The following is a 24126-nucleotide window of genomic DNA, read 5'->3' as shown; positions in this document are numbered from 1 at the left end:
TTTCTGTATGACACATCCTAGCTCTTACAGGAGTTGAAGCTGTTCCAGCTGTGCCAGACCGTTAGACGCACAATTCCATCAGAAGAACAGCTGATCTGTACTCCACTGCAAAAAATGGGTATTTTTTTACTTATTTTGTTCTTAATTTGAAAGAAAAAAAAATCTCAATTTGAAAAAAAAAAAACCACCCAAACAAACAAACCAACAAACAAACCATGAAACAACTGTGAGAGGAAAAGAGGTTTTAAGTTCTTCAGTATGTATAGAGGAACAGGTGGTAAGTAGGTTAAAGATCTTAAGAAGATCTTAACTGCAAACTCTTTCTGTTGTCTATTATTGTTCTTTTCTACCTGTGATACAGGAGAGCTGGCAGTGTTCAGACTTCTAATTTAATTGCTAACTTCTTGTTGTGACAACATATTTTTGTTTTTTTCAGATGAGGGTTCTGGCAACCACTAGTGTTGAAGTAAGTTCATTTTCCTCCTTCTGCTAAATCATTTTAATTAAAAATCAGCGGGTACTAAAGTGAAATGATTAGAAACTGAGCATTGTTCTAATGCTACTTCGAACCTTGAGACTTCTGCATAATTTGTCATAGGATACCATAGGTCAAACAGGTTCAATTTATTCCTTTCAGTTATAGAAACCATTGAGTAACTTGATTTCTTTCCTCTGATAAAAAGAAATCTCAGATAAATGCTGCTTTTTCTACCAAATTCTCCTTTACCCATTACCTTCCCAGAATTTTTTCTTCTAAGATCCAACACTTCAATTGTCACTGTAAAACTTAAATAAGAAAAATTATAAGTTCATTAGTGAAAAGCAGTTCTGCATCTTGTTAAGTAGATTGGTTGGCTACACAGTATATACTTTAAAAGCTCATTTTTACCCTGGGAGTATCACTGCAGATTTTAATGAGGTAATGAGCTTCCTTCAGATGACCTGCAGACAAGAGAACTGTCATCAGTCTTAACAAAATGACATGACCTCTTGCCCTAAAAATCCATGTAGGTATCTTGTGCCAGGGGGCAGTGCATTTTGTTGATTATCTCTTAGATATTGTGGATATTCTAAAATGCAATAGAAGTACTCCAGACCACAGGCCCTACTACAACTCAGAAAACAGCTCTGGGCCTGCGTTGCATTTAATTTCTTGCAAGGAGTAACCCAACCTGTCAAATCAATGCAGAGAGGTAAACTTTGAGAAACATTCTTGGGACCTATCGACTTTTGGAAACTTTGACTAGAATCAGCTTAGAGCTTCTCCTACAGCTGTGTTACAGGAGTGAATTTTAGTACTTTCTTCCTGCATTGTTTGTAGGAACAACTTCCCAAGTCCAAATATGCAAAGGTAGGATCAGAACAATATTTAGTGCTTGTCCCCAGAGATGCCAAGGGGAACAAGCTGGAAGAAGCTGGAGCACCAGCCTGATGCAGTGGGCAGTATGTGGCTGCAGGGTCCTTTTCCTCTCTGAGCACTAAGCACCAATCTTAGGACCGATTCCTCAAGTGGATATGGAGGTCTTTTTGCTGTGGCAGTAGGATGATACTTGGCAGCCATGGCAGAATTAGACACCATGAAGGACATCTCTGCCATAAAAAGTGTGAAAAGAGGATATATGTAACATAATGGTATCTCCCAGTATTATGGTGTAATACCATAATTGTAAGGATTGTGACTCCAAACAAATACAATACCAAAACTGTTAGTCTTAGTATCCACAGATAACACTGGTTAGTATCTGTGAGCACCCACTTCTGTTCAGCTCTGCACCAGATCTGTGTGGTCTAGCCTGATCTGCTGTCTCTGTTGTTACATGCCACTCTCCCGTCCTTTCCCAGCTGAGATGTGTCCACTTTTCAAGCCTTCCCTAGGGAAAGGAAGAAGTTGGTTAGAAATGGTTTCGATTCCTTCCCTTTGGGATGGAGGATCATTGCTGCTGGGGATCACTGGATTGGTTGGGATCATTCCTGCTGAGCATAGCAGACTCTACCATAGGGTGTAAAGTCTTTCAGGGGGAAAATCTTTGGCTTCTCAGGGACATTTAAGTGCCTGGGGAGCTGATGGTTAGTGAAGAGAAAAGAGAAACCCATGCCCTTATAAAATCCCTCTGGCTCTTTGTCTGACAGATTTAATAGTATTTGGTGATGTCATGTTACTCTTGTTATTGTTATATTCACTTTTTTGGTATCAGGATTGTGACATTTTCAGGTGGTCTAGTTAAAAATTACTCTCTTCTGCTTTGTGCTCTGCCTTGTCTTAGGGAATAGGCAATCTTACCTAACATTCTTAAGTGTTTGCACTGAATAGTCTTGTCCTTAGCCAATTTACTTTCTTCTCATCCTTCCTCTAACTACTTCACTGAAAATAGAGTCAAAATGGCTTTTACTGGGCTTGAGGTTCCTGAACTTTTTGATGGTTGTTAAAAGATTTTTATGCTTGCAGAACATAATTTAAGCTATTTTGTTCTTAAAATTGAAATTCTATATCCTTATCCCAAATTGCAATTAAATAAAATTCTGGATTTTTTTGAGATAATAAATGCTACTTTGCAGACAATTGAAATGTATGATGCTATTAAGTTTATTAACTCGAGGATTCTTTGAGAGATATATCTCTAGAATTGGTTCACAGTTTTTCTGTTGTAAAGCATGCTTATTAAAACTGAAGTGTTGCATTTTAATAGCTTTTATCTAAACATTTATTAAAAATCAAAGGACAATATCTTATGTGAGTGTGATTCATCACCCACCATTTACTTATTAAAGATTTGGTGAACTATACTAGTTGAAGACCTCAGCACCAAATGGTTATAATGTACCACTATGAATAATACCTTATGGTTAATTTCTGAATAGCTAAAGAGAGAAAGCTGCCTTTGCCTTGCAGGGCTTGCATTTCTCTTTTTTTTTATCTATAGAAATAACAGTCCATTCTTTTCTCACTACAATTGTTATGCCATTTTCATCAGTTTTAACATCATCATCAATACTGGCATTAGCTAATTGATCAAGCTATATATTTGTATGCATCTCTGTGCAAAAGAATTAAGGTACTGAATTCAGAGACAAGTTATCAGACTCCAAACTTTCCATCTGTTGATAAACTATGAAGTGTGTAGAGGGTGGCTAACAAACTGCAGAACAGTCCTGAGGTTCCTCTACCTTCTTCCAGTCAGTGTTCTCATTCTTAAGATGTTTCAGAACAGAGACTTACTCAACCAGTGACAGGTCTTGACCCTGAGGATATTGAGCCAGAAAGGCTGCGAAACATAGTAGTTCTGAAAGTAAAATCCAGTGGACTGCAGCCATTGGAACTTTCCCAGAATCATGATGGTATAAATGGAACATGAACTATGAGTACAGATCATTTACTGGTTTGTTCCAGGGATGTTAGGGAGAACAGGTCATTTCAAGAAAACCTGATTTCATTTCTTGGTGGGATTATGTGACTGAGTGAAAAGAATGGAGGCATAAATATAACATACTTAAAACTCTGTACAGTATTTGACTTAGTACCATATGACTTTCTGTTTTAAAAGATGAGCACTGAAAAAACCACTAGAGTGCATGGGTTACCAATTCTCCAGCTGACAGGTCCCAAAAATAGTAGTCAGCATAGAATCATTGAATGATGATGGGAATACTGGTAATGAACAAGTCACTTCTCTTGAAGAATGGAAATGAAATGTCATTTAAACGTAGCATAGAAAAGCATAAACAGACCCAATGGATGAGCCAAACAAGCTGAAACAGAAACTGTATCGGAAATGAGGGAGTGAAGATAGAGCCCTTGAGTGACAGGATGAAACAAGGAAATAATGAAAAGGTTGATCTGGTGCAGCTGCCTTGTTTGTCTGTCAAGTATGGCAGTGCTAAGAAGAGAAATTCTTACAGCCTTTGCTCTAAAGCTGCAACTAGGCAGCTGTTTGGCTTATAGTCTCTGGCAGACTCTCAGCCACTTCTCAGTGTATCAAATTAATACATTAATTTGTGCATTGCTGTCTTCAGGACTTTCATACTGTTAGTTTCAGACTAGTCTCAAGCCACACCAGGAGCCTGTTTTGGTCAAGAACTTTCATTTTTGATCTTAAGGATAGAGCACCATTCTCTGCTGTTTACACAGCCTCTTTATTCCACAGCCTGAGGTCCTTGAACAAGAACTGGCCTGGAAGGCAGTGCTAGCTGACTTGAACAATCTCTCTGTCTCCATCAGGCTCTAAAACTTCTCAGTAGACATTCTCCAGAGCATGCTATGCAGGAAGCCAAACTCGGTTAATATAGTGGTCTCTCCAGGCCTTTATAAGCACTGATCTTTGGTGTAATTTAAGTAATTTCACTGGAATTATTAAAGACAAATTTAGTGCAATTTTGTCTAGTCTTAAGATGAGAACAAACCAGTTGTATACATGAAAACACTTCTATTGCTGCCTGTTCCAGGAAATTTCGATTTCTCTATGCTGGATCTTTCCCTGACTGCAACTACTAATAAACTGGTTCAATAAACACATTTTTTTCTGCTTTTGCTGTTATGTTATAAAATATGACTGTGCCTATAAATAATGCAAAAGGAACGAAGAGGATAAATCTGGAGTACTTTTTATTAATTCTTGCTTTCTGCTGGCATATACAAATTGCATGTCATATGTTGAAGCCTGATTTTTTCAGATACTTTTATAGACTGCCTAAGTAATTAGAAATATATATCTTCTAGAGAAGAGAATCTTACAAGAGAAATTCTGTCTTGGCCAACATTTTCCTCCTGTTGGAGTGTTCATTGCTTCCCTACCTATGTCTTTCTGCTTTCACTCAAAAGTTCATTGCAGTCCAGATGCAGTAAGGAAAATTTGAATCTGTACACCATATGGTTCTATTTGTATGTGTATTAGACATAGCCTGATGTGTGTAGCCTTTGTATAGATGTTGTAAAAAAAACTTCATATGAACACACGTTCTTATTTACTCTTCAAGCCAGAAGTGGTTTTAATGCTTCTTAGGTTGTAATTTCTGTCAGTTTTTCTTTTCTTTTTAGTGAAATAGTATATTAATGATAATCATGTCTCTAAGCCAGTGGATGCTACAATACAATGGCTAGGATGCTTCACTGGAAAAGAAAGATCAAGCTCAATTTTGACTGGTTTTTAAATGTTTACTTAACTGCAAGCAGGCCTTTCCCTCACTGAATTAGAAGATAGAGCTGTTCCTATTTGGACTAAAAACAGTCAGAACAGAAGGCACGTGTTATTCCAACATCTGTTTCCCTTTCAGTGCTAATTCTTTAGGGGAGTAATACTCCTCAATCCTATGAGAGAAGGATTTTCCCTGAGAACATCCTAAGCATTAAGGTACCTTTACATACCAATGCATGGGTGCGTGTTCCTTGTTTCATTTGCCTAGAGACTAACTACTACCAAGTTCTTGTTTGACAGTCTGATTTTCTAGTCACAGATACTGTGACAAGAGAGAGAAGCTGAAGCCCATGCTTGTACCCTGTTTGGTGGCTCAGCATCGTTAGCTACATGGCGAGAATAATGAGGGAGAAACTGATATCCAGAATTGCCTAATAAAGCTGGAACCAAAGTTATTCTGAAGATTGGTGGGAAGCAGACACTACTAAGGCCCTGTAGAATATAAGTATATGGACTAACTGAGACTCCAATGTAATTAAGAAGCTAACTACATTTTGTAAAGTTTAGTTACGTAGTTGTGGAAAGTTAAATGTTTTTCATTTTTCCTGGATGTGAAAGGTTGAATCCCACTTATCTGTGCATATGAAAATCTAAAATAAATTAATTGACTCCAGTGACTATGTCAGATTTTCAAAGGGGCAATGTGTCCCTGGCATCTGTTTCTATCATCAGTGAGAAAGGATCTAGCTTTCCCTTCAGTTATTCCATCCTGTGGAAAGGGCTCTGACCTCAGCTGAAAGAAAAACTTAAATGTCTCAGTGTCAGGTGCCAGCACCCAGTAAATACCCAGTGCATTTTTACCTGCAGGTAGACCTTCACAGGCTGCTGAAGAGGTGCCCTATAACACCTTTAGAAGAAAGCTTCAGGAGAGTAAACTTTGATAGTAGGCCTTGAGGCAGAGGTTAAAGGAAAACATTTGCTCTTTGAGACTTTTAGAGAACTGTAACTCACTGTAAACTGTAGCTCACTGCTGGACATGTGAACATCATTGTTCTAATATTTTGCTTAATTCCTCTGTTAGAATTAATAAATTGTGCCCTGAGAGAATATCCCCTGCCAGCCCAAATGACAACAGCCATTTTTGCTCTGTCTTATGTTCTCAAAGTATTTGAATTTGACCTTCAGTATGGGAAAACAGAATAGTAGCCTTGAGCTAACATGCCTAAAAGACGTTTAAGTATGATGAAGACATTTCCCTTGAGTTGCCAAGCTAACATCTAGCCTTTCCCACTCATTCTTCCTTAACTGTTATCAGCCATCTGACTTTCTTCTGTCTTCTAAGATTATCCTCACAGGTTAACTGAGTTGTTTCTCCCAAATAGGTGAGAAATACTTTGTGTTCAGCTGTGGTAAGTCCCCTCTCAAGGCATACACTGACTGACTTGGAAAGATTCAGTTACTAAGACAGCATGTGTGGGGGACAGAACTTTTCACAGGAGGTGGCATTTAATCTGTGAAAAACTACTAGTCATGCCTTCTCAGATCACTGTCTGGTAACGTGATTTGGTTTTTTTAATTGTTTCAAAGTAATATCAGAGATTCTTGGTTGTATTTCTAGGCAAGTTATGAAATAAAGTTTTTGGTATCGATGTTTTAAGTCCTTTCATCAGGGCTTGTTTGATTGCCTAAAATTCAACTACAACACAAAAAAGAAAGCGGAGCGACATCTGCCCCTTTCTCTGTAAGCAGTTAAGTGCAAAGATTCTCTTTACTGCTTGGTTTTGATCACCCTTTTGCCTCAGTACCATCTCACTACATGTGACAGCCTGCGAAACCTTTGCAAGATGCAGCTCTGTTATGTTGACTGCATCATCACAAGCCAGGACTACAAAATAGTAGCTTAATTACAAATGTAAAATCAACTTTTTCACACCAGTTAGTCATTATTATCTGACACTATAGTAAGGACCCCAAAAAGCCACAGTTAACAAAAGTCTTCCATAAGAACTACCAAGCAATCCATAAGGCCTTTGCAGGACTGACATTTGCCATGTGCTTATTGTAGAAAACAACACAAGAAATCCTTGTAAATGTATCACCACTTTCCCACAGGCCATTAGGAAGGAAAGAAGCTTTCTCCTGCAATAGAGTGTTGATATCACTTTGTCTGTATTTTAGACCCTTTACACTAGCAGCAAAATCAATATTGTGTACCACTATGGAAATAAAAGAAGAAGCATCAGCAGCTGCCTTTGATTTGCCATTGCTTTAGTATTGTGCTTTTTTGCTTCCTAACTCACTTTGCGGATGTAAACTATGTTTAACAACATAGGTCCCTGTTTTAGCTGTTTACCAAGTACTTCCACTGGCACTAGTTTTTTGGTGGTTACAGGTAGGTGTAGCTTATTGAAGAACTGCAGTAGCAGTGTTTAAGTCTGTGTCAAGTGTTTCTTTGTCACTTTAATCTAGAAAAGAAAGTAAGATGTTTCAGTCAGTATTATTTTATAGATGTTCTGAATTATTTTAAAGGAATAGATAATCGTGCCATGGCAGACATAGCAAATGGAGCATATTCCATTTCAATCCCACTCTCATTTAGGAAGGTCCATTACATTTTTGAGGAAAAAAAAAGTAAAATTCTGGCCAGTGTTATAGTGAATTTGAGTCTCTAATCTTATACTTTGCAAGATAAATAATTTTACATTAAGACCTGTATAATTGGAGGTATAGTTGAACGACAGATTAATATGGGCAGATGTATATCTTTGTAAATATTAGATCTACCTATTGGAAGAATGAAAATTATTTAATACAATTTACTTATTTTCATAAACATTTGTTTCAGTAGGGTTTGTGCTATTATAGCTGAAATTTTGACTGCCTTTAACTTTCTTTTGTTCTGAACTAAACTGTATCTAAGTAAAAATTTAATCTGCTTTACCATGGATGTTTTAGCTTAAGTTTCCTCTGCTCAGAGCGCTTTTCCCAGAGTGTCATTACAGTTCAACTAACAGTATGTATGTATTGTTTCCTCTCATGTGCAACATCTGTGCATCTGAGGTGAGTCACTGATAGCAGAGGTTGAGCCTGGTGTCTCTGTAACTTCATGTATGAGCTATTCCTGGAGTTAGAACTTGCAGTTCTGTTAGCTGGAGCTGGACCTAGCCGCTGCTAGTGCAGAGTATATGAGATTTATGTGGAGATAGTTGAAAATATGTACTTAAATGACAGTTTGTAAATTTACAGAAAATCCTTCTTTATCTACCCTTTTATTTTCATCAGGATACTGCTTGGATCACTGGATGTGATTTCCTACCTCAGCTGAAATGTGTCGTGGCAGTAACTGAAAGAACAGTCGTTGTCTGGGACTATAAATCAAAAGGGAGTCAGGTATTATGTAGGATCAGGCAAATGTTAAAGAGGAAGCCTGAAAAAGATTCATCTTTGTTTTCAATATGCATTCATATTCCTTTTGTCTAACAGGATGAAGGCATTAACTTTTGTCTTTGTAGGAACTCAGTAAAACAGTGGAATTTATTGTGAAGAAGGAATACCCTTTCCACACCAATTGGGATTATTAGAGTTTCTTAAAAACTTGGAAGAGAAAAATTTTGGACTATGTTGCCAACAACCCCCCAAAGAATTTATTTTCTATGTATATCTAATTCATATGCATGCACGTGTATATCTAATGTGTGTACATGTGCATATGTATATCTCGGAATCTATTAAGAATCAAGGGACAGGTTTTCCAAGGAATTTAACATAGACTCCTTTGAGGTAACTTCCTGATTTAAAGAAAATATTTCTTCATATCCTGCAATTTGTTCAGGACTTTCCAAGAGCAAAATCACCTTGATGCTGATAGTGTATGTCCAAACTATTAAAGTTTTCTTGAATGCCTTATTACAAAGTACAATTTTTGCAAGGAATTCTGATCCATACCTTAGCTTTTTCTTCCTGTTCCTGGCACTTTTCTCAGCAATACTGAGCTGGCTGAGAAGATGAGAAGAAGCAAAGTAAATATTTTTAGGATAAGATCAAGTCTTAGGATTTTTTTTTTTGTTCTCAGTTTTGGTCCCTGCTATACAAAAAAAGATGTGGACAGGCTGGAGGGGGTCCAGAGAAGGGCCACAAAGATAATCAAAGGACTGGGAAGCCTGCTGCATGCGGAAAGGCTGAGAGAACTGGGTTTGTTCAGCCCCGAGAAGAGAAGGCTTAGGGGAGACCTTATCACCATGTTCCAGTATTTAAAGGGTGGTACAAAGAAGATGGAGACTCCCTTTTTACAAGGAGTCACATGGAAAAGACAAGGGGTAATGGGTACACTTTACTCCTGGGTTAATTCTGACTGGACGCAAGAGGAAAATTTTTCACAATGAGAATAATTAGCCACCGGAATAATGTCCCCAGGGAAGTGGTGGATTCCCCAACACTGGACACTTTTAAGATTCAGCTGGACAGGGTGCTGGGCCATCTTGTCTAGATCGTCCTTTTGCCAGGAAAGGTTGAACCAGATGATCCTTGGGGTCCCTTACAACCTGGTATTCTATGATTCTATACTTTTGTTATTAAAAGACCGCTCCCCAAGCTCAGACAGGTCAATAGAAGTCTTTCAGTCAATCCAGTTGGACTCCTGTGAAGGAAGGCTCAAAAAATTTATTCTCCACTCATTATTCTCCAGGTTTCCTCCAGTCATTACATCAGTGAGAGCTGGAATTGTTCTGTGGCTGAATGGGAGCAGTTCTCTTTTGAGACCACAGAAGTAATATATAGACAGTTCTGTATCTGTGTTATGTCTCTAATGTTTCTGTGCTACACAGACAACACTGAAGCAGTTAATTCCTATGGCATTTGAACAGTTGCCAGTTTAGGTTGGCAAGGATGCTTTAATCAAATAACAGATGGAGCTGGGCAGTAGAACCAATAAACGGTATGATGCAAATGACCCAAAATCCCATTCCCAGGCCTTCTCAGTCTAGCAAAATACCACAATGACTTGCAACTGTATTCATTCGCACTGTCTCAGTTCCTGAAAATTCAGACACCTGCCTGTGTAAGTACACTTGGTACTCCCAGGCTGTATTAGTAATTAAGATTCTGATATAATTTCTCTCTGTGCATTACTGCTGCATTTTGTGGTTTGAATAATTCTTCAATTTTACTATTTTCCATTTTCTTCTAGAGAGCATCTTATTTTTGAACAGGAAGCCATATACAATCTTAGTAAATATACTATCCTACTTAGCACAGGGAGATCATCCCTAAAATTTGTAAGTAGTATTTCCTCACCAAAATGGAAGAGGCTACCTCTGAAATAAAGCCTCACTGAAATCCTTAAAGTTTGCATTTAGCTTCACTTGATCTTCCATGAGTTTCTAATACCAGGAAACAGCTATCACAGGGGGAGCTTGAAAAAAACAAAGAATTGAATGCTGATCTAAGTAGATAAGCCTGACATGTTTAGTCAACTTAAGGACTCATGCAATATCTAATAAACTCTTCTACATTTCACAGAATAATCGCTTTATCATCAAACCAATGGAAAATGGTCTGCTCTGTGTTTGCACGGTGACTATGTCAGATCACCTGGCTAAGGATGATATCCTAATGGGAGATGATAAGGGTTATGTTCACCTGCTTACTGTGACCAGTGATCACTTCGGATTGAAACAAAGTAAAGGCAAAAAAGAATCACAACTTCAGGTCTTGGACTCCAAAACTTTTAACATGTAAGTTGCTTATGGAAAAATATTATCAATCTGGCAATTTTATTTTTTTTTTTTTTTTTTTTAGTATTCTAGTGGAGGATTAGCTTTTGTGTATAAATTACCCACACCTAACAAAGAAAATAATTTTTCAAACTGCAGTAAGTATGATTTGCTTGTTGTTATGTGAAGGAAATGCCATCATTTTCAGTAGGAGGTCTTACAAGAGATCTAACAACAGAGAGGCTGCAGAGTAAAATTCCAGGGAAGAATTCACAACTGCTGTTATCCAGTTTGACACAGGCACAGCTTTATTGTGTCCAATTAGATGGAAGCATAATTGCAACTAGAGAAGTGCTCTAAGTTTAGCTCTGCTTGCTTTTGAGCTGGAAGAGTGGTTCTGTATCTGCCCCAGATATTAAATATTAGCATTGGTTGTGTATAATCTCACTGACAAAATCCCTGTGCACTATGGGCGTATTAGAGTAAATGCTAGTATATCCTAATAACATCTCAATTTTTATCCCCAGTGTTAAACGCAAGCTACATGATGACTGGGTTGTGAAAGTTAAGTATATTTCTGACCTAAATTGTTTTGGATCCTGCTCCTCAGACAGATTCATTCATTTGTTTTGGATGACATAAAGCGACTAGAGGACAACTTGTAAGTATATGACATCTTCTGAAAAAATAGACCTTTTGCTTTATAACTCTGCACGAGATCAGTGCCTTGCAAGATACCATCCTGTTGTACTGAAGTTGTCTTTTCTATAAGTATTGTATTTTGTTAATACAAACAAAAATACAACTACTTAAATACTTAAACATTTTTGTTTGTTAGCTTTTGATGTAGGAGAGGACTGTCTGTATGTGTTCCTTACTCACAACCCTTAAAAATAAGTTATGTTGGCAGTATTGTCTGCTCCAACTTCTCAGCAGGCAAATTTTAGTTAGAAAATTGATTGCTTTGTTACATGTGTATCATGTATCCATTCGTTTAAAAATTTACAGTTTCAGTTTCACAAGTTTCAGTTATACAAGCTTAAACCAAGAAAGCAATTTATACTGAGGGTTGGGAAATGGATTTGCTGTGCAGCAGGAGAGGTTGTGGCCTCTTTATTTGTGCTATATACTTATCCATATGGCCATCAGTGCTATAGCTGATTCCAAGCCTTACTAGTTTGTAATTTTAGAAGAGTTTATAGCCCAGTTAAAAAATAAATAATACAAACATAATTTGATGTAGAAAGGAAATATAAATAACATGTAGATAAAACTTTTTGTTTAAATATCTCAAAACATTGTAAACATACGATCGACTTCACAATTCCTCTGTGAGGTACATCCAGAGATTAATAGATTTTTAAGGCTAGTAGCAACAATTATGATAATCTCTTGTTTAACACAGACCATAAATATTCACACAGTAATTCTTGCATCAATCCAATAACTTTAGGTTTTATGAGTATTGCATGTCTCATGTGGACAGGAAAGTAAAATATGAAATAATTATAGCTTGTCCAAGTCACATACTGTGTCAGGAGGACAGCTGAGAAATCCTGTTTGATTTTGTTGGGAGTTCTGGAAAAACAGAATTAATTTGAGGAGAAAGAAAACAAAGACTGCAGAGACATAAGTATAGTCAAAAGAGTATATGCTGCCACCATACACTGTTTGTAATACAGAACATTAATTGCAAATATCTTGGTAGGTCTTTTTCATTTAACACTTACTATAATTGTGTCTCAAATTGCAATAGATACATTTTTCTAAGCAGTTTCATTCATCAGCTAAATGAAATTATATTTAGACAACTGAAAAATTACATAGCTGTTAAATTAATAGCCCTAAAAATAGCTATGGATCAAATCACTTTGAAATGCCCATTCCATTAGTAATTATGGTTGAAATAGATGATTTACTGGTGCTAACAAAATAAATTTCCCCAGTTAACGTTGCAGCAAGCAGTTGTTGTGCTTGAAGAGGGATGCAATGTATCTTGTCTCCCATGTGACTTTCAAGTTTCTTTGTGAATAACGGCTGATGAGCAGTTATAATCTTTTCTTGTGAAGTATCTATAAGAAGAGAGGTGTGGATGGGATCACAGGGTGTTTCTGTTGCCAGGGCATGACTTGGGCAGGACTTCACACTGCCAGAACCCCTTATTCACACTGATGTTGGAAGAGTATCAAGACCGTTCATTAAAGAGCCAACAGACAATTCATATTGAAGTATTAAATTTAAGAAATAAAGGAAAAAGATGACAAATCCTGAGGAAATCTGTCAACCACATATTTAAATCAATTAATTGCTATTTTATACCATCAAGAGAATTAAGAGTCCTCTGTTAGAGCTCTGGAAAGAAAGCTTTGCTCCTTCTAAGTCGTTGGGATTGAACAGCCTTTTATTTACACCTGCCTAGAAAGAACAAGCTCTTTCATTAATCCTCAGAGTTTCCTGAGTCTTTTGTCAAATTTACTGTCACCCTCAGTTACGGTTTTCAAAATTAATGGCTACTCTTTAGCCCAAAATAAATTAACTACCTACTTGTCTGGATTTCAAAGAAAAAATTTAAATGTGTACTTATTTAATTCTGTATGTCTTATTTACACTGACAGTCATTGTTTCCTGGGAGAGACAGGTGTTAGCCATGTTATTGCTGAATCCAAAAATCAAGAAAATATTCACTCATTACCGGCAATGTTTGAGACATGGAGAGACAAGCAGAAGTTGCTTAAAGGATTGGTTTAGAAGGGACATCGAGTCAATCTCAGTCTGTGTTGGCTCTTGTACTTTAGGAGTGAATACAACAGAATAATTCAATTGAGTTTCAGAAACTTGCAGTCTTCATGTTATTATACAACACAAAATAGGTAAAATAGATACATTATACAATAAATTTTATGTAAGCAGCAGAAAAGTAACTGCACTTTATGCAAAATAGAGGCCACAATAGACTACCATGTCTGAAAGAGGCAAAGCAGTTGGTTTGATACTTTTCCTCAGTGATAAACTGCTTTAAGCACGCAGACATCTGTGAAGGCTTACTTTGGCAACAGCTACTGTTTCAGGATTCTGTTTGGAGTACAACTGATAAAGGATTCAGGTGTTTAAATCAGAGATTTATTACTTTAATGGAAAGTGCACCCTGTTCCTGTTTTATAAATGCTAGTATCACTATAAGTCTGTATAAGTCACTGTTACAAATCAATTCACTTTTAACAAGAGATTGTATACATTATGCAAACAGCTATTCTATATACTAAAGAAAAGTGGAATAACTGTAGACTGTATTTTCCTAATGTTTCTTACCTGATAAACTGTTTTATTAATGATTACAGACCTGTAAAGGAATTTGCTGTCCCTAGAGGAGTCAGTGCCTTCGCATACCGTAGAAAAGCAAAAGTCATTGTCACTGGGGGTAAGTATTGGAGTTTTTTTCCATGAGATTGTTCTGTTGTGAATTTTTTTTTTCCCAGTTAAATAAGGTAAAATAAAGCTGAATTAGTATCTTAGTATCTTAAGAATTTAAATAATGGCTTCTGTCTTAAATGATAGGAAACAGAGGTCTTGCTTTTAATTGCTGGGAGGCTTACTCTGAAAAGATATACTTCCTGACAGGACTCTGTCAAGGGCTCAGTCTGGATTTGATTCAAGTAACATGTTATTTATATAATAAAACTGGAGAAAGTATGTTGAACTATTCTAAGGCACCTTTCCAAGTCACAGTGGCAACTGTCTTGGCCAGGTTATACACATTACTGCTTGCAGTATCAGCAGGGCTCCCATCCCTTCCTATTACTCTTTGGCCATCCTTTCCTATCTTAAGCAATCACATTGGCCCATCTTACTACTTTCTGTTGCTCATCTCTAATCACGTTTCCCTAAAGCTTTACTGTTTGTTCTTTCTCCCAAAGCAGACTACAGAAATTGCACTCTTACATCCATTTCTTCCCTGTTATGCAGTAATTTTATGAGCCTTTCTATTGTAGTGGTCATATTTTGTGCTTCAGAAATGTGGCTGGAGTATGGCAGCATTCTTGTTTGTATATTCTGTCTGACAGGGTGGTGCCCTGGAGTGACATTGATGCTGCCTATCTCCATGTCTTCAGTATGAAGTATTCAGTATTCAGTCTTGCTTAAAACTTTGTTAAAAAGTGCAATAGCAAACATAGCAATTCTTATGTATATATTCAACAACAAGAAAAAAATGACCAAGGCTCTGCTGTTCAGCTTTGATAATATGCAAGACAGTAAAATACATTTGGAAAAAAAAAAAAGACCTAGATGTGGCAAATAATGCAATTCAAGTTGAATTGTAGCAGTTTACCAAAGGGAAAACTACGACAGATATCAAAATAAATATCAGACCGTTCTATTGATTTTCTAGACACAAGATTTAAAGGGAAAGCAATAGGGCTATAAGAAAGTTATTAGTGAAAATTCTGAAGTTCAGCCTTGGAGGAGATCTTATTTGCATTGATTACCTTGTCACAAAAAGTAGTCTGGAGAAATTTACTGATGACATAAAGTAGGGAGGCCCTATAAAACAGAATGGTGTTAGTATTTCCTGCGGGTAGAACTGGAGGATTTTCCTGTGGTAATAAAACCAGGATGAAATGTCTGAATAGGACAGAAGGTCAATTACATAGGAACTAATAGAAATTTCTGTTACACACTGAAAATTCTTCTTACAGAAATAGCAGAAGAGAAAAAACTGGACAAACTTCCTAAGAAAATAAGAATAGCTATGGTAGGCCAGACCAAAGGTCTGCCTAACCCACTATCCCCTCATTGACAGTGACCAGCAATAAACACTTATGACAGAGCATAGGAATAGGGCAATCATGCAGCAATACTTGCCCTAGGTACCTGTGTTTGTTGAAATATCTGTTCTGCAGTTAACCAAGCATTAACTTCTCTGAATTTGACACTAGTAAAACCTCATGTTGTACTGGAATCCACTGTATGGTTGACATGAGCCATATTTGAGAAAGATAAGTTGAATATGGAAAAAGGGTGGAGGAAACCTATCACATAGAGACTAAACCTATTGCACAGAGACTAAAAAGTGTATTTTCTATAACCTAGCAAAATGACAATTAACAAGGAATACCATTGCTATCTATGAAATATCAAGAGAAAAAATAATAGAGGAAAATTTAGAGCAGTGATATTCTGGAAGAATCTTCTGAATAGTGGCAGTTGCAGAAAGGATTATCCTCCTCAGTTTAAAATGGAGCTTGAAAGTTTTGAAAAGGATAGACTGCATATTTGTCTGTGATGGTTGAAGTCTAGACTTAGAATGCAGGACCTCCTATCCCATCTAAACAGCTACCTAGTCAGAATATTTTAGAAGATGAGATTTCTCAACACTGCATTTTAATTTGTCTTGACTTTCACTGCACAGAAGTACAGCAAGCATGGGCAACATGACAAAAGTTTCATAATACAGTGTTCAAGGACTCTCTAATGATGATTTTGAAAACGTATAAGAATTGTACTTACTTAATCTTCCAGTCTATTCCTGGATCATAACATTTACGTACCCTTGAGTTGGAATCCTATCTTGCTTGTTCACCCAGTGGCCTTCATCTTGATATTAAAAGGCATCCTCCTGCCTTTCACCCTCATTTCCAATGCGTAGCTGTGCTGCTTCCACTGAACACAAAAGGAAATTATTCCTGAGCTGGATTACTAAGAGTGACAGGAGGCAGTGGGAATGCATAGCCAAAGACAAAGACAGGCTAGAATTATCTCTTTCAATTTCACTGTGAAGTTTAGATCAGCCTTGGGCTACTATGAAGCTGCACCCAGAATTAAGAATAATGCTACAGTGCTCGAGAAATCCATCTACTAAAGTCTCCAAAAGCTGAGATTTAGAGTTCAGTGCTCTATTAATAAAATACACTGCCCACAATGGCACAGCAGTCAGTCAGACTAGAGCACACTATGTTTTTGCATCAATATCCTAAAAGCCATCTCTTCTCTGGCTGAGAAACTTATGTTGATTATCCAGTTAATGAGAGGATTGAACTGTTTAGAACATAGGCTAGTCTTGTCGATTAGGAAGACTGCAATTTTACGTGTAATATACTCTAAAAATCAAGGAATCATCATACATAGATTTCTTGGTGACATGTGCAAACATTTGTAAAAGCTATGTTTATATGTCATATTCAGAAATTAAAAGAAAAATCCAACCTTTTGGATTGGTTTGCAGGCTAACTTCTAAAGTATTCAGGGGATAAATCTGCTAACCACTTTGCTAAGTCCCAACCTGTTGTTATTTAGCCAGGTGTTTATAGCACAAATGGTATGCAAAATGCTACAGTGTATTATTACACTGGGAGATGACTATTAAAAAAGTCATGTTTTGGCACCCTTACTCTTCCATCATTTATTTAGTTGTATTTGAATATGCTCATGGGTTTGTCAGTACTGTGAAACAACCTAATTTTGTCTTCCAGATATTTGACATTTATAATAATGAATAAGTAAGATAAAAGCAAACCTGATATAGAGTTCACTTTTCATGCTAAAAGCTAGACCTCAACCACTAAAATGATAGAAGACTGATAGTAGCCTAAAATATGGAGCCCACAATAGTTTAGAATATCTTTTCTGTGTAGCATTTTGCATTAATATTATGTTGAATGGTAAAATGATATGGTTTTCTTCATATTCTATATCCATTTCAATTCCAACTATGTCTTAATCATCACTTCAGAGAACAGCTACAGATAAAATCAAATTATGTATGCATATAAAAGCTGGAGATGATCAGTTTTAAATGACATGATAAATCAACTTCTAACCCTATTAGTTCTTCAAATCCAGCTATTGTTCTCCTGTGAGCAGTAAAGTAGAAGAAAAACTATTAGTGATCTCTAAATCTAACAATAGCAGCTTAAGACTGATAAAAGGAAATCTTCTGTGCATCCTCAGTATCCTTTGTGTATTCCTGGCACAAGTGAAGTAACTGGTAACATCTTACACATTTTTTTTTTACTGGCACTATACATTGGTATCGACATTTTCAGGAATTCCCAGGAATCCTAGTTATAGAAATCCCATCCCAGGACTCCACTAATATTAGCCCTCAAAAACATAGCAGACTTTTCTATGATGCAGTCTAAATTTAAGAAGAACATACGAAGACAGACAAGGCAGCACAAAGAAAAAAGAAAGAGGCATTGGTCAGTATGATGAACATATGAACTTGTGTTAGTTTACCAGATGTCTATCTGTTCTGAAGAGGTTTTGCAGACATTATAATCCAAGATTATTTAGAAGGCAGGTTTGAAGGAATGACAAGTTGTTTTAAAGAATAAGGGTTCCTTCTGTGTGAGAGGAGCAGCACAGAAAGAAACCAGGAATTATATTTTTCATTTCTAGTTTATCAGAGGATGCCAAGCTAAGCCTACCATTTTTTCCATTCAAAAATGCTGGTCTTCTCAAGGGGCTTTCAACACCATTGAAATGCAGACATCTCAGCAGACTTGTAATACCACACATATTGCAAAACTCTGTAAGCAAGGGAGACAATTTGCAAAGCATCACATGTTCAAAGAAGGTATTGGAATCCATAACATCTAGCTAGAATAGAGCTGTGGTCATAGAATCAGACTTTCAAAAAAACCCTAAACATATGCTTTCATAATTATTTCTCTTGGAAGGGAGAACACTGAACTGAGCTCATTATGATTCAAATAATTGATTTCACAGATTCTTAAACATTTGCTGTCGGATATGTAGACAGATAATTCATCTTCTTCAAGCTTTTCTTGAATGTGCTTAGTACCCGTGCCTTCTATGTCAGGATTCTGAATCCCAGAGGCATATTTGGAGCAGAGAATAAATGTTCCAACAAATGTCCAGTGAAGCAGCGAATGTTAGGGCCAGTCTGGCATTGGTCTAGAAAGAGGGGAGAGAACACGTCTACTATAACCAAATCCACCATTATCTCCACATCAGTAAAAGGAACTAAAACTAATAAACTAATCCATTATTTCACTTGAGAAGCAAACAGTATTTTTAATGTACGTAATGTTTTGTAATGACTCTTTTTCTTCCTGTTAATATCTTAAGTAAATAACATGTATTAGTGATTCTATTCTTAAAAGAAACTCTGTGCCACAATTAAAGGGCACTATCCTCCCATTCATTCATCTGCCATCACCTCAGGAATATAAAGAACAGAGCAGTTAGGAAGACTAAGAAAGATCCTGTTCCTCAAAAGTGCGGCAAATAGGTAGTTGAGTTGATCAGATACTGTCAACAGCTTCTACCTAGTTCACCATCATTTTAAGATATGACAGTTTCCATTTGGGGCTGCTAAAGGGCATGCTGTTGAAGCAGTTCCCTCTGACATTATAACTGATCTCACTGGAGGCTTCTGTCTACCATTATCCATGGTTCCCCTTTCCTATGCAGAAGTTATCCCTCCATTATGCCAGTACAGCTGTTTGCGTGGTTGCGTTCTCAGTCACGCTTGTGAAATGAACTGGCATAAACCAAAATGACTTTCTGTTGTAGCTATTTTAAGAGATCATTTCTCCAGTGAGCCTCTCTCATTTAGAGAGAAGCTACATAAACAGAGAAATCAATTTAACTGAGAGAACAGTAATGTTTAATAGAGGAAAAGGGAGATGGGGTGCTACTAAATTAATCACATATCACTGTATTAAGAAGGAAAGGAACAGATTTCTGGAGAGAGAGAGAGGAAGGGACCGACCAATGACAGTAGGTTGAACAAGCTCAAGGAAGATCCCTGGAGAGCAGACTGCAAGAGCTCTTTGTTAACAAAACTGAGCTGAGCATTGGAGTCTTGAGGTTGGGTGATTATTCTCTTGGGGCATGTACCTCCTAGTCTGTTTTTTTGGCTTTCTGCTCTTCACATTAAGTCAAGAAAAAACTAAAACTCAAACTGAAGTCTAGATAAAATGTGGCTGTTTCATTTATTGCGTGTCAAAATAAAGTGTTTGGCTAATTGCATAGAATTCATACAATTGCAATATTTGCCAGGAATTGAAAGTTAAAATATGAATTAATTAATGTAAAATTTAAACTGGGTTCATGTTCTCTTGAAACTCCTGTGAAAAATATTAAATATTTCAGTGCACTAGGTACAGTTGTGTTTATATCAGTATGTAAACCCAGGAGTTTACTAATACATTTTTAACATCTTTATGTTTTGAAATATTTATGGAAACTATTACAAAAATAGTACCAAAAGATTAATCTATAATGCAATCAAGGATTATTCCCTACATTTTAGGTAATTTAATGTTTGAACATACAAATTAATATGAAAGACCTAATTCTCATTTATTTCAAGACACAAAATCACTCATCAGCAGTTATTGTTTCCTATCTGCCCTCAGCTTTCATGCCTGCTCCCCTTCCTGTTCTGTACACCCACCCTCTTCATAGAGGTGGTCATCCCTTCATTTCCTGGCTAAGTGGGCACAAAAATTGTTTTGACATTTCTCTAAATTAGATCTAAATTAGGAAAAAAATCTGACCCCCAGTTCTATTTGTAATAAAGTATTCTGCTCCTATGGGACCAGCACGTGCAGTCATGTCCAGTGTCCCTGACATTCCTCTAGTGAAATAAAAAGGCTTTGAAAGGCAAATCAGATATGTGTTTTTAATACAAGTTTGGGGATAAGCAGTGAAAACATAAGCTGAAATCCAGCCCTTAGAATGAAGAATTCACATCCGTATGTGGAAGTTGCCTACATGACGAAAGCAGAGACTTATCTCTCCGTTATGAAGCTTATATGTAATACCAGTGACTATTCAGTCTTTCTGACTTTTTTTTTTCCCTTCAGGTCATGACAAACTTCTTCGTTTGTGGCATCCTGCTATTAATAGTAGGCCTACAGGGAAGCTATCAGGACACCAACATAGTATTGTGGAAATTGGGACAAATGAAAAAGATCAACATGTCATCAGCCTTTCCTCTGCAAAGGTAAAACACTTTTCTTAACTTCATGGAAATCAAAGCTATAAATGCAAGTAGGAATCTGCTTTTGTGTAAGTACTTCTGATAGTATCTAATCCTAATCTCATTGCTTATCAGTTCATTTATTTTGATAAAAAGTTTGAATTTTAGCTTAAAATTTCCAAATTATTTTAAATTGAGAAGCAAGATTAGAATGGAACTATTTGACATATTTTCTTTTTGAATGTGACAAAAGAATATTTGCAATAGTAGATATTAACATTCCAGTAATTTCCCTATTGCTTTGGCAACTGCCAGAATTATACCATAACCTGTACCTGAATGCTTCATTCAGTAGTGATCACCAGCAAAAACTCCCTACAGCTTCATTTACCCTTCTCTCTGCCTGTCACCCTAATAAATCCATAGGTGGAGCTTTTCTTACACTGGTGACTCTATACATCATGTTCAACTATTGACCTCTTTCTGAACAGTGTCTTCTACAAGGCTTACTGATCTAAAACATCGTCTATGAACAGAATTAATAATAAAATCAATAGTAAAACTTCTTCAACCAAATATTGCAAGATTCTGCTGGAAATGGATGGGTTTCCTTTAAGTTATTGGTGGAATCATGGCATCAGTAGTTTATCTCATTTGTTAAAGTGAGACTGTTCAAGAGAGAATAAAAACTTCTAAAAATATGTGCAAAAATAAATGAGAAGCCCCTGAAGGAGCAGTTATGAACAGCTATGGAGCTCTTTGAAGAGTGGTACTATGCAATATTTTCAATATTCAGCAGCATTCAATATTTTCATTAACATCTACAGTGATGGAATAGAGAGCATACATACTAAATTAACCAGTTACCTCAAACTGGTTAAGGCTGCAGGCCCTGAGCAGAAGTATTAGAGCTCAGAATGGTCATTAAAATTGAATTGTGAAAAATACCTCCTATAAATCAGTAAGGACCTAATATAGTTAGTCTACTGAGATATACATCTATCTCAAAGGTTTCCAGCTTTTTGTTGGGTTATGTAGGAAATATTACTGAGCTATTTGTTCTGTCTGCGCTGCCCCTCTGCCATGATTGCTTACCACCACTCATTTAAATGCCAGTAAATACCATGTTTTCATGACTTTAATGCTATTCTTAAAATAACCCACACCTTTCTAAAAGTACTACGAGCTGAAAATAAGTCATCAGAAATCTCCCATCTTCACATAATTCTGGAGCCGTAATCGTTCCTGCTTCCTCACCCCTATAAATCTATACCTGTCTGTTCTGTAGGTAATCCTGTACATTTGCTACAGGCATACATTACTGCCAAATTAAGGAGCGTTTTGACAGCCTGCAAGCTAAACATGTAGGAAAAATAGAATAAGACGTAAGACATGACTTCAGGGGAATGAATGTACATTAAGATATTTATAGAAAAGCAGCTAAGAATGGAGCCCCTGAGGCAGTAAATGACTAGAAGATCTCTTGAAGTCCCTTCTGGATCTTTCTGTGATTCAATATGATGACTCAGAGGGAAGCAAAATCTATTTTACAAGGCTCCAAGTATGTAGAGACCTGATCTTAACTAAATGTAGCTGAGTTGAGCCAACGACATCAGTAAGATCACTTATACATGAAAATGAATATGTGAAAGTATGTTTTAATTAAAACCTATGTGTCTTTAAACAGCACTGTGAGTTATAAGGCGGAAATTACACTTCTCAAAAAATAGAAATAGAGATAAGTTCCTACACTTTGAAAAGACAGGTAATTCTTGCAGTCATAGTTGAAAACTATATCGAAAAAGAAGGGATCCCTCACAGAGAAGTCTAAAGGACTTTACAAATAAAGTGGTGATCACTCTGTGCCTCAAAGAATTTACAATCTGTAGATGATATATGGTATACACAATAGCAGAGGAAGGTCGGCTATAACAGGATTGCTTACAACCCAGTTAAAGCACATTTGTGTTTGTATAAACAAGAACCAGGTATTATACAAAAGTGTTCAACTTCCCAGGGAACTTTTAATGTTATGTTAAACACATAATTTGTTTCCACCTAAAAAACAAAGACCAATTTGCAATCTGCCTAGAAAAATCAAAATAGTTTTCTCAATTTTGTCCTCACCTTTCAGTGACTGTGATATAGGAGGCCACTGAAGTAAAACAAGGAGAGCCTATATATCTTCACTGAAAATAAGTTAGAGATATCAATGATCTCATGGAAGCATTGTAACCAAGGGAAACAAAATCTCTTTATATTGAACAGATTTTGTATTATCTGTTTCACGGAATAGCAGAACTGGGGAAAAGCTTAGGAAAAATAATACTTTTTCTGGACATTCCTAAAATTAAATTTAACCTAAAACATGTCAGATGTTCATATTAAATTAAAAGTTCTTTTATCATGCCATATTCCAGCTAAAAATACAGAACAAGGTGAAAAGTAGGGAATACTTTTTTTTAATTACTTTTCTTGAACTATATTGAAAATTTTCTTGACTTACTGTAAAGATATTTTTATGTTATATAAATTACAAAGCTTTAAAACAGCATCATAAAGGTAAACCTAAGTCTAATGCACTAGAGGAATATTTTCCTCTGATGACACAACCTGAAAGAAGATTGTAGTATTTCACTGGTCACTGTTGGGTTAAACACTGTGTTCTTTAGGTAGATGTGTATGCAGAGACTGGGGTATTCTTTATACTGTCAAGGCCTCAATCAGAAATGCAGTAAATTTCTCTATATTCTGTGTATTGTTTGTTTCCATTTCCTTTGGGAAATGAGATGTGAATGTCAACATCATCATCTTCCCAGTCAAATTTAGTTTCTTAATGCTCACCAGGCATAGATAGTCCTTATTTTCTGACATAAGTGACTGTAGTGAGAAAGTTACAGTTTCACAGGTGGACAATCACAGCTTCTATCAGAGAACCAGGGGAAATTAAAGAAAGATGGGAAATTTTTATACATCATACCAGAAGAATACAAAAACCTTACATGTTACAGTAGATAAACTTCTCACTATTTTTAGCTGTTTTTTAAAGGACTTGAGAAATAGATGATACACAAATTATTTATTAAACTTAACTACATTTGCACTTTGTACTCACGAGATCTGGCCTTGGCATGAGCTGCTCCAGTATTTTGTGGAATAATATGCATGTCAGAATTCAGAAACTATTTTGTATCTGTCCTTTTCTACCTCCATCACTTCTTGTGTAAGTAGACACATGCTGATGATGATGTGGGCTCAATGGATCCTGTTGGCATCCCACACCTTTTCTGCTGCAAGTAAAGGCCTTAATTGCTAAAGAGGTAGATTATATCTGTTA

The 24126-nt window shown here is 36.5% G+C and overlaps 1 protein-coding gene across 1 annotated transcript in view; it reads left to right on the top strand.

Annotated features, from left to right (window-relative positions):
• WDR64 (WD repeat domain 64) overlaps positions 1-24126 on the top strand; it is a 77793-nt gene that overhangs the window by 14109 nt on the left and 39558 nt on the right. Inside the window, 7 exon segments of the mRNA XM_074820531.1 lie at positions 437-466; positions 8412-8519; positions 10647-10861; positions 11368-11453; positions 11456-11501; positions 14179-14258; positions 20674-20813. Of these exon segments, the coding sequence (XP_074676632.1) occupies positions 437-466; positions 8412-8519; positions 10647-10861; positions 11368-11453; positions 11456-11501; positions 14179-14258; positions 20674-20813 (705 nt within the window).

This window comes from Strix aluco, chromosome 3 (genome assembly GCF_031877795.1).
Source record: "Strix aluco isolate bStrAlu1 chromosome 3, bStrAlu1.hap1, whole genome shotgun sequence".
NCBI classification, from domain to species: Eukaryota; Metazoa; Chordata; class Aves; order Strigiformes; family Strigidae; genus Strix; species Strix aluco.
The sequence above is the reverse complement of the archived record's forward strand: the minus strand, read 5'-3'. Positions and strand labels throughout refer to the sequence as shown.